Genomic DNA, 12332 nt, shown 5'->3' with positions numbered 1-12332 from the left:
GCTTCCACCCTCACCAAAAAAAGCCACTAAATATAAACTTTGAATTTAATGGAACTAAAATTGAATGCGTAAATAATTTCACTTTGCTCGGTTTAGATATAGACAATCACGTAACATGGAAAACACATATAAAAAAAATTCATTCCAAATTATCCAGTTTTGCGTACGCCCTTCGTGAAGTAAAGAAAACAACTAATATCGATGCATCTTTAACGATGTACTATGCTTATGCCTATGCCTGGCTTAATTACGGTATTATTCTTTGGGGAAACAGTCCAGACGCGCACACCCTACTCACCATGCAAAAGAAATTAATAAGAATACTTGCAAATATCCCACAATATGAAAGCTGTAAATCATATTTCCAAAAATATAATGTGCTAACAGTACCTAGTGTGTATATATTTGAAATAGCTAAATTTGTTAGGAATTATCCGGAATATTTTACAAAACTAGGTGACCTAGAAAGGAGATACCCACAACGACATAAAAATAAATTAGTAATGCTAATAAACCGTCTTCGATTAAATTCAACAAGTACGTTAATAATGTCTATAAAAATTTATAATAAATTGCCTAAACAACTGACAGAGGAAAAAAAGGATAAATTATTTTTGAGCAAATTAAAACAATACCTTATAAATAAAGCATATTATAGCGTCAATGAATTTTTAAATGAAAAATTATAAACAAATATGTAGGTTCGATATATAAAATTATTTATTTACTTATTTAATTATAATATCAAATGAAATATAAGATAAATACTGAAATAATTATTTAATTTAATATTATTATTTGAGTGCGACCTCCTCTTTTCTAACCATTTGCTGTGCCCGACAGGGTCCATAAATGTTCTAAAATGTATTGTTGTGATCTTATGTACTTTATGGTTCGCAATAAAGTATTGAGTATTGAGTATTGAGTATCAAACAACATGGCAGCGCTAATCTACCTAGATAACCAAACTACACTATTTATAGTTAATATACGTGTCTCAAACTCAACGTCAGCGGCAACAAATGATTTAGCTAAATTCATACATTATAATACTGGGCGACTTCAATGCACACGTCGGCTACCAAAACCCAAAGACACGGCATAATCCAAAACAAATAGGTAAAAACCTGCATCACAAAACTACAAACAACAACGGTGAAATCATGACAGATCTAATAAGAATGGGAAACCTCCGACTGGACACATCTTTCGGCCGCAATAGTTGTAAAACGACATACAGATCCGGCCGCAATATTTCACAAATCGACCACATTATGACCCAAGCTAAAACTCCACCATCATTTAACTATATAAAAGGCGAATACTTACTACGAATATTAATACGCCATTTTCGGACCTTAAAATCATCTGGGGCAATCTAAGACCTTTAAATAGAAATACCAACAAGACCCACCAATTTAATACTCAAACAACAACACCCAAAAACAAGGAGCTAAACACATTTAAATATAAATCGCTAGATTATGAACTACTTCAAAGTAAAGGCACAAAAGAAAGATACCAAACGGAAGTAATTGAACTTTTAAATAAAAGACAGCAGAACAAAATCAAAGCCAATCTTTCCTGGGAAGAAATAACAGGAACTATGAAAACAGCAGCCACGAACATCCTGAAATTTTATCGGAAATATTCCAGAGATATACAGGTTAGCTCTAACAAAACTACAAAAAGCAAAATGCTTGAAAAACTAGCGGCCCTCTGACCCAATCCACCAAAAAATCCTGAAAAAGTGCAGATATCACCTACAAGCAATAGAGGTCGCCGAGGAACAAGAAAAATATCGTGCATTCTTCAGTGACCTATCAACTAGACACCCCTCAGTAAGAATGAAATTCACATGCGAATTCTATAGAAATCATAAGCAAACAGAAAGACGCCGACTAAAGCAGACTTTTATTCCTATTTCTAAATGGGAACAAGTACTGGCAAAAACAGAAGGACAAATCATAGAAGAATTGACAGGCGAAAACGCAAAAAAAAGAACTAGGCGCGGAACCTACACTATAAGAAATCGAAGGAATAATAAAAAAAAATGCGCAATAAAATAGCCCCGGGAATAGACCAAGTCGTAACAGAATGATACAAAGCCAACCCAGAAGAGCTAAATTTAGAAATTCTAAACCACATTCGAACTGCATGAAAAAAAAAAAAAATCATACTGCCATCCTCATGGACTCAGTCGATTCAAGTGCCACTCCCTAAAAAAACTAACCCGAAACAGGTAAATGACTACAGACGTATATCAATATGTAGTAAGGGATACAGAATTTATGCAAACTTTTTACTAAAACGACTGGACGAAACAATTGAAACAATAGACAACTACCAAGCCGCCTTTCTAAGTAATCGCTCCACGGATGACCACATGTTCACCTTACGTCGAATATTGGATGAAGAATGGAAAGCGGGTGAAAAAACTTTTGTTCTTTTGATCGACATAGAAGCAGCATTTGACACCGTGGATCACTCAGCCTCAGAGATATAATCGCGTCTAGAACAAATAAATCCATGACAAATCGAATCATAAAAGCCACTTTGAATGAATCTACATGCATTAAATGGTTCGGACAACAAACCAAATGGATAAAAAAAGGTAAGGGTGTCAAACAAGGCTGTCCCATATCACCAAGACTCTGAACAATAGTTATGGACGACGTCTTCAAAACACTAGCGGAAGAACTACCTTATATAAAAATTAATCAAGATGACAAAATTCAACTACCAATTATTCTAGCCTTCGCGGACGACGTAATCATAATATCAAACGATATTCAACAATTAAACGAAATTTTTGTAAAGGCCACAAGTCTATTAAAGTCAGTAGGTCTTACAGTAAACGATACAAAAACGAAATTACTAGTTCGCGACCCACTAAACATAAATAACAGGAACTTTTTTGTACTGGGAGAAACTACTTTATCTCCCGTTAAAGAAATTAGGTATCTAGGGACCTACATCTCACCTGTACTGAACTGGAATGGTACAGTAAATGCCCGCTGCAAACAAGCGATCAAAAATTCGAAGACTCTACAAAAATTTATTTAAGAGTTCCCGCATGTAAGGGAAAACAATAAAACTTCTTTACAAAATGGTGATAGAACCAACTATGACCTACGGCCTCAAATGCGCAGCACTAACAAAAGCGAATCGCTCAAAACTTAGAAGATACGAAAGAATGATTTTACGCGACATGCTAGACAATGCAGGCCCCGCACATATATACAGCAAGATACACGACATTCTGGATGGAAAAACTATTACAAAAAGAATCAAATGCCTTCGAATGTGTTACTATGGACACATACTACGACGCAGAGACCCACATCTACTACACGCTGCATACAAACATGAAGCAAAAAATCGTAAAATAGGTCGACCTATTTATACCTGGAAAAATTCCCTACAACAGGACATGGAATACTATAAGAAAAGCCCTTCAGAGTGGATAGAGCTCGCAACAGACAAAAAAGAACACATTTCAGCGGCTAGAGAAATATACAAAATGGACGAAACGGACAGCGAAATAGAAAACGACGAAACCGTCACCAACACACACAACGAAGTCAGCGAGGAAAACGAAACACACCAACGCTCTCCTCCATCGAATAACCCGTCCTCCTAAATTCCAATATTGGCTACAGGCTGCATAGTCGGTTGATTGTGGTCGACCGGTTGCGGCTAGTCGACCGTCCTCTCCCATCCCAGAGCGTGTCACTCCTTATAAAACCGTGCCCCCTGGTGTGGGGTCGTGGGTCTGGGCTTGTGCGACGCCACCGCTTCCACCCAGCAAGGTAGCGGTCGCTGGGAACGTCCTCGGATACCTCGTATTGACAGCAAAAGTAAGCGAGCTCGACGCTGTTTTGTTGGCAAGGTGAAGCATGTAGACGAAGGACGTATATTCCAGCAAACGTGACTTTGATGGATGGAAGCAGCGTCGCATAGGTACGGCCAACGGCCTGTATTCGGTTCGTCCGTTTCAGCTTCGAGCTGGCTGGGTGTGGTGCATATGTTCATGATGTTCATGTATAGTGGGAAAACGAGCATGCGGATCGCCTGATGGTAAGCAAACACCGCAGCCCGTGGACACCGGCTACCCGATACGCGTCACCGGTGCGTTGCCGACTTTTTGAGAAAGCAATACTCTTTTCTTGAAAGCCCCAATGTCGAAACTATTAGGGAGGGAAGCTATTTATTTATAAACAATAAAAAATCTCACACGTTGCATACTAAAAGTCAATTAAAATAGAAATATTAGATATATAAATACTTATAAATATCCCGGCAAATAACAAGAAAAAAAAATGAATTAATTTTACATAAAAAGTCTAGACTTGCTTAGATTAAAGTGTTTCATTTTAACTGAAAAAAAAAAACTGTCACGTGTTCCGTTACGATAGTTACGGCGAACGGTTACAGTTAGCGTAGCTTTGTGTAGGTGTTTTTGATAGAACGCGCATAAGGAAAACATCTGCATAACATTAATAAATTATAGAGAAAAATGATATGAGAATATTTCAATTAAACGCTTTAAACTGAAAATTTTTAAGTTTATAAAAGTGTCGACTTCGACGTTCTAAATTATACGTCGACCGCATATCAAATTACCTTGCTCTTTATTGTCGCGATAATAGCAGCGACATTGCAATGAATGATGAGCTATTGACTGTACACATATCATACAGATGGATTTACGGCTGATATTTTGCTAATTTCTTCTCAAAAAATCGAAAACTGTTTATTAATAAATTAAGAAAATATATTGACGACCTCGGTGGCGCAGTGGTAAAATTCTTGCCACTGAACCGAGAGGTCCCGGGTTCGATCCCCGGTCGGGTCATGATAGAAAATGATCTTTTTCTGATTGTCTGTGTATTATAAAATATAGTATCATTGAGTTAGTATCCCATAACACAAGTCTCGAACTTACTTTGGGGCTAGCTCAATCTGTGTGATTTGTCCTAATATATTTATTTATTTTATTTATTATTTATTGGACGTAAATCTATCTCTGATCCTAATCTAGATTGGCTGGTATTATTAACGGTATTCAAGAAAAGTATATTTAATCCAGTAACTAATATTCAAGAAAAGTATATTTAATCTAGTAACTAAATAAATTGGGGATATTATACCACTGATTTTATTTTAAAGAAATCAACAATAATAGAATATAATTAATAGAATCAACAATCGTAAATGAGAAAGGCAAGCGCATTCGCATCGACCGGCGCGTCACGCAGCTCGAACAAAAGTGTCGCTCGCCGTCGCCTGTGCCGCGCTCGGTGCCCCTCCATCGCCGGCGTGTGCGATGTTGCCAACAATAGATAGATTGGTATTAATCATTTGTACAAAAAAACATATTAAGTTAGAATTAAAAGTATCCCATTACATTAATTTCGCACATTTATACCACTTAAAAGAAAAATACAAATTATTCTTCTTCATAGTCGTATTCCTCGTGGCTGAGGGTCGTGGTCATTACGTGGAATGAAATACACATAACAACTTTCTTGGTATTATGAATGGAGTGGTTTGCTATTGCCTTCTCCATAGTATAACTAATACTGGTTGTGTTGTAGAGTGCGCTAAAGATTTGAAGCTTAGTATACAACTTATATAAGCTTCAAAATATTAAGCGCGCTCTACAACACAACCAGCTGTCCTGAGCCAGGTCGGTTATCGGTACTATTTGTGTTATTGGGCATGTTCACGGTTAGTGATCCTCTGACGATGTATTAAAACATGGACAAAGGATAGATAGGTGGGAACGGCTCGTGGTTCCGTACAAAAAAAAGTATGAGAAAGTAATTTCTTTTATAACTATATTTAATTATTAGAAATTCAAAAAGTGTATTCAAAGTTCTATTAAAAATTAAAGGTAAAGTGCAAAAGCCGGATTTTATGGCGACTCGTACTTTTTTTTTTCTATGACAATAATATACAAAAAAGTTCAATAACCGCAGACAAAAGAGAATCATTCATTACAGCATCCGGCAATGGGAACAGAGATCTATTACTTGCAAGTGGCGAAAATAAAAACTAAACAAAACACGATGCAATTCAGCGGAACAAGTTCTGAGTTGAGACATTATCTAATTGATCATCGGCTCGGCACGTTATCACTGTCTGTTTCTAGATTTTATAAAAAAAAGGAAATAAAAAAATGAATACATTTTTAATAGAGTTGTTGTATCCATGAGTTAAAAATAAAAAATATGGGGCTCACATGAGAGTGGATTGCTTACTTGCAGTGTGACGTCACAAATGTTGGAGTCAAAAAGCATTGTAATTATACTTTAATGAGAACAAAAAACATACTTATAAATAAAATTGATCAATCAAATTGTTATTTCTTTATAACACACAACAAATTTTGTGCTATAAATATAACACAAAATTTATTGAAAAATGGTTCCAAATATACACTAAAACGGAACCCTAATTCAAGGGGAGGATTTTGAATTCGGAATGCATGGAGCGTGTCGCGCGCGGCGGCGGCCAGTCAGTCGGTACGCGCGGACAGACAGTCGCGATATTCATATAGTGCTGTGCTGAAAATTAAAAAAAAATAGTGAAGTGTTTGTGGCCAGTGATAAAGTGCTAGTGAAGTGGGATTTTGTGTTCTTGGGCGGATAAAGTGGAAGGTAATATTATTTATTTAAATAATAACTAAATATGCATGTACCTACCTCAAATAAACATAAATCGTACTTTTTTTTAACTTTTAGAAATGAAACAGAATGGGTAGTATTATAATTTCGATATTGTGCTAGTGATGACGCGAATATAAATATTTAAGAAGGTAGGTTTTATAAATAAATAAATACTTTAGGACAAATCACACAGATTGAGCTAGCCTCAAAGTAAGTTCGAGACTTATGTTATGGGACACTAACGCAACGATACTATATTTTATAACAAATACATATATAGATAAACATCCAAGACCCGGGCCAATCAGAAAAAGATCATTTTCCATCATGACCCGACCGAGGATCGAACCCGGGACCTCTCGGTTCAGTGGCAAGAACTATACCACTGCGCCACCGAGGCCGATATTTGTCTATCTATAACAAATATTAAGGATGACTACCTATGACAAATGTTGTATATATTAATAATAATAACAAAAACAGATAACCAAACCGATGGTGTTGAACCATTGTATATTGTCTATTATATACTATATTATATATTTCAGATGTAGAAACCGCCCAAGTCCACTCACGTAGGACTTGAACTCTTGTTCTCTCTTTGTCATTCTCTATTTGTCAGTTTCCATTCTCGGCTGTGACGCCGCGTATCTCAGGAACCAAAAACTTGATCAGACCCTCACTACTCTAGGTTTTAATGGTATCAAAAGATTGTACCTATTTTTGAAAACACTCATATATTTTTTACGCTTCCAAATAAAAAACGAAGTAACTAGACTGTGACGCCGCGTATCTCAGGAACAAGAACTTGATCAGATGCCTGCAGAATGCCCGGTATCAAAAGAGTATTTTTGAAAATACTTATATTTTTTACGCTTCCAAATAAAAAACGAAGTAACTAGGCTGTGACGCCGCGTATCTCAGGAACAAGAACTTGATCAAATGCCTGCAGAATGCCCGGTATCAAAAGTGTATTTTTGAAAATACTTATATTTTTTACGCTTCCAAATAAAAAACGAAGTAACTAGGCTGAGACGCCGCGTATCTCAGGAACAAGAACTTGATCAGATGCCTGCAGAATGCCTGGTATCAAAAGAGTATTTTTGAAAATACTTATATTTTTTACGCTTCCAAATAAAAAACGAAGTAACTAGGCTGAGACGCCGCGTATCTCAGGAACAAGAACTTGATCAGATGCCTGCAGAATGCCTGGTATCAAAAGAGTATTTTTGAAAATACTTATATTTTTTACGCTTCCAAATAAAAAACGAAGTAACTAGGCTGAGACGCCGCGTATCTCAGGAACAAGAACTTGATCAGATGCCTGCAGAATGCCTGGTATCAAAAGAGTATTTTTGAAAATACTTATATTTTTTACGCTTCCAAATAAAAAATAAAATGTATTCTGAAACAACTGAAATATGTATGTAATGGAACTTGAAATTAAAACTCTAATTAAATTCTTCATTCAGCCGCACGCCTCATTTTATGATTTAAATGTTTGCGTTTCAAAATTTCGACGAAACTATAAAAAATATTTATTTAACATCAACAATTAAAAAAAAAAACAATACACAGTGAGCCACATCCTGATTCCTGAGCAGTGATGCGTGCTTCAAGGGCGTCATTATATGCAGTGTAAATTTTCATTATACAATTGTAATGAAAATTTACATTCTAATTCATTTACATAAAATTAGCTGTCATTTATCGTTTGTTAATTTTAATTTCTCTTACCATTTCGTATCTCGTGCCGTTCACTTATCCAGAAATTAGTTATCCAGTAATTACTGTTTTAATTTTTATAACATACTAGCTGCGCCCCGGGGCTTCGCTCTCGCGGGAATTCCGGGGTAAAAAGTACCCTATGTGTTATTCCAGGTTGTATTCTACCCGTGTACCAAATTTCATAACAATCGTGTCCAGTAGATTTTGCGTGAAAGAGTAACAAACATACACACATACATCCTCTCAAACTTTCGCATAAATAAATAAATATATTGGGACAAATCACACAGATTGAGCTAGTCCCAAAGTAAGTTCGAGACTTGTGTTATGGGATACTAACTCAACGATACTATATTTTATAATAAATACATATATAAATAAACATCCAAGAACCGGGCCAATCAGAAAAAGACCATTTTCCATCATGACCCGACCGGGGATCGAACCCGGGACCTCTCGGTTCAGTGGCAAGAACCTTACCACTGCGCCACCGAGGTTGTCATAACATAACTTCAATTTTAGTAGGATTCTAAGCCAAATATTTCTCAAGCTACGAACTATAAACATTAACATTTCGTAATAAACTCTGACGTTGCGATGAGACCTAACACTTTGCCACTGTTGAGGAGAAATGCCGATAGAAACATCTTCAACATATTTCTATGACTGGCATCTATCATGCGAAAAGGGATATCTGTTTTAAGAGAGAGAGAGAGAGAGAGAGAGATAGAGAGAGAGAGAGAGAGAGAGAGAGAGAGAGAGAGAGGAATCTTTAAAATGAGACAGAGAAAAAGGCATCAATAGCACAATTGAAAAAAGTAAGTAGGTACTTATACAGAAATATAAATCTAAAATATCTAGTCTAGAAAAGATTTTTTCACATGTTCTTTGTAACTGAACAAAAATAAAAATGATTATGTTTAAAGCTTCTAGAGACTAAAAAAAAACACAAATTGTAGACTTGTCAGGATATTTCCCAATGCTTTTTGTTTTAGGAAATTAAGCATTTATTGTAATGTGCCAATATCATTGTTTGCACAACAAACAATGGTTCTAATTAATACGTAATAAGCGTCACATTGTTTTGTTAAATTGTTTTCACTCGTATTGACTCCCCAAATGAACCCAATATCTTTTAATCAGTAATAATATTAAGAAAATCTGTTATACTCGTATGTGCATATTTATCTATCAATATTCATAAATGAATAGGATTTTTTTCGAGCTTGTGTGTCCCTTGATCTGATCTTGCATTCACTATAATTATTGATTGAGGTCAAGCGCACTTATGTCCTATTATAGATTAAAGTCCACTGACGCGTCTGTTTGTCTATCTGTACAGCATGAGAATCCATGTATCAGTTTTTGAGTGGGCGCGTCACTCAAAAACTGATGCATGAATTTTCATGCGGTTTTCATCAATAGATAGTGATTCCAAAGGAAAAAGGTCATCTAATTTATTATGATTTTACCAGTGCGAAGCCGGGACCGGCCGCTAGTTTTTAATAAAAAAGTATTTAAAAATTCGATCTAGTGTTGAAAACATTTTAATTTTAACATTTGTGCAGTTACTGATTAAGGTTTATAATAGGTATAAATATGAAAATGGTAAAAATTCAAAATAGCAGGATCTCCAAATAGGTATTTTTTCGTAACTAGGACTTGAAGAAAAGACTGAAATAGAAACATTACAATATATAACTACTATACATACCTTGAACATCAACCCCGTAAGCAAAACCTACATTTTATACTCTGTAATCGCATCGCAAACTGTTTGCATTTGTTTAATTGTTACACTATAAAATTATGACGTCATCCATTCGGTTGCAAGCAGAGGGAGAGAGGGTATTCAATTCCAGTCGGTTTGCCATCTAGACACGCTTCGGTGAACACGTGCTATGGCAACTGTGCCCAATTTATATAAACGGTTTTAATCTAATTTGGAACGAAATTGTTGCATTGATACTGGCCAGCAATAAAAAAAACTATAAGTATATATTTCTATTTACAAATATTTTTTAATTGGAAGTTAATTATTTCTTTAAATAGTGTCCGCATTGTGAATGAGTCCCGCGACGATATGTGGAACTATCAATATTCAGCCACGTTGCTGTTGTCACCGACTGTAGCGCCGCTTCTAGGAGCCATGAATCATAAAACATGTGGCACGTCAATGCGTCCACACGTTCTTTCTTTATTTTACACGATACGTTCACGATTAGAGAAATAGAAACAGCATGTGGACGTTGCTAACGTGCTACGTATTTGTATGTTTCGTGGCAGTCACGAGGCCGCGCCATCTGAAGTCTCAAAAGGACCACTTCTGAGACTTCAGGTGGCGCACACTCTAGTTGTTAATATAAAATTGTTAAATTGTGTTCTTATAAAATGAAATAGAATATTTAAAGTTTTATTTCTAACATAATGTATGTGCAGTTGACGGTAATAATTAAAATAAACACATTATCATAATTTACTGAAAATTTTCATGAGTTAAAGACGCGTCATCAACACGTTAATACAGATTTTCGTACAATTTTTTTAATTAGTATTAAACTATAAAATCTATGGTATCCGATAACTATAGTAGCATATAGACTTTGAGTAACAGAAGATTGCCATAAAATCAATAGACGAAATAACTTCCTGTGGGATGACCAGTCACTTGCTATTCCTACAACGATCTCCCCTTCCGACTCACTCGGCTATCGCCTGTTTCCGGGCCGTTCATTGATAATACAGACACGACATCACGTCTTTATTATTACGGGGTAGACAGAGCCAGGAGTCGCAAAGCTCTTACAGTCAACCGGCGATTGGTTTATACGTGATTAACAAATAAACTTGAAATTAAATTTTATGTAAATAAGTTGAGTTCGGATTGAGTTACTGAACTAGACTAAGTATTTTTGAACCCCGACGACAGTTGGAGACTAGGAGTTATAAGTTTATTGTGTCTGTGTATCTATATGCCTGTCTGTAGCATCGTAGCAGCCAAACGACTGAACCGATTGTGATCTATTTTTCATTTGAAAGATAAGTTAATCGATAATGTTCTTAGCTATGTTTGGAAAATCTCTTTTCTAGCTAATGAGAAGATGCCAACCAAATCGGAGACGAGGGTTTTTGAATTTCAATATAGTTTTTATTTGTGTCTGTAATAGTACACTCCTAAGGATGACTTATAGGTGCACGCTAAGTAATCAAATAATTCACATTTAAACCTATTTACTAGAAGCATAACTTTCTGAATTAGCCACCCGAGTCAGGCGCTCCCTCGACGGTCAGTGATCACGATCATGAACGCGGGTTTAATATTTAACACATCACTCAAATGTGCCGGAAGGTTGATGACCTATGCTTTGGATTGTATGTTATTTATCAATTTCAATGTAGAAACACAATATTGCCTGAAAGTTTTTCTTTTTTTATATATTACCAAGCAGACAAACACATTGTTAACTATATAATGATGTTTTGCTTTTAACTCCATGAATCTAAGTATAGAGAGAAATTTCAAATTAAACTTCATTTATTAGATAAATTACGACGTAATAACACAATGATAATGTAAATTAAAGCAGCACGCCCCTGATTATATTCGATGAAATGTTTCACATGAAATATTTGCTTGCTATTTTATAAAAGGCGCGCTAAGACGAAATTTTCAATCAACATTCTTCAACTAAGAAATTCAGAATCACTTTTCTGTTCTCTGTAAATTATCTCTTCTTCAAAGTAGCTTTAGGCGGTGTACCCTTCCCTGGCTGCGGCGCTGGGGGGGTTACCTTCCCAGCAGGGGGGGTGACGCTCGGACTGACCTCCCCGTTCATGATGAACCACTTGACCCTTAGCTTGAGTTCCTGGTATAACTTGTTGTCGTGGTTCAGCTGGGGTAGCACTGAGGAACGCTTGTCGGCAGCGTCC

The 12332-nt window shown here is 36.0% G+C and overlaps 2 protein-coding genes across 9 annotated transcripts in view; one reads left to right on the top strand and one right to left on the bottom strand.

The window, feature by feature from the left end:
* Positions 1-12332, top strand: part of M7BP (Myosin-7a binding protein) — a 96603-nt gene that overhangs the window by 30700 nt on the left and 53571 nt on the right. The window contains exon 1 of one of the 7 annotated variants that reach the window (XM_053763152.2): positions 6539-6665. The exons of the other annotated variants lie outside the window; for them this stretch is intronic. The gene's annotated coding sequence lies outside the window, so the exon portion shown is untranslated. Of the gene's footprint in view, positions 1-6538; positions 6666-12332 lie in introns of those variants that run through there. 7 annotated transcript variants of the gene reach the window in all.
* LOC128680244 (proteasome subunit beta type-2-like) overlaps positions 1-12332 on the bottom strand; it is a 78697-nt gene that overhangs the window by 23670 nt on the left and 42695 nt on the right. For both annotated transcript variants that reach the window (XM_053763277.1, XM_053763286.1), the window contains one exon: positions 12227-12331. In XM_053763277.1, the coding sequence (XP_053619252.1) occupies positions 12227-12331 (105 nt within the window). The remainder of the gene's footprint in view (positions 1-12226; position 12332) is intronic.

The sequence above is a fragment of the Plodia interpunctella genome, chromosome 2 (genome assembly GCF_027563975.2).
Source record: "Plodia interpunctella isolate USDA-ARS_2022_Savannah chromosome 2, ilPloInte3.2, whole genome shotgun sequence".
Taxonomy (NCBI): Eukaryota; Metazoa; Arthropoda; class Insecta; order Lepidoptera; family Pyralidae; genus Plodia; species Plodia interpunctella.
Note: the sequence above shows the minus strand (reverse complement) of the source record. Positions and strands in the feature narration are given on the sequence as shown.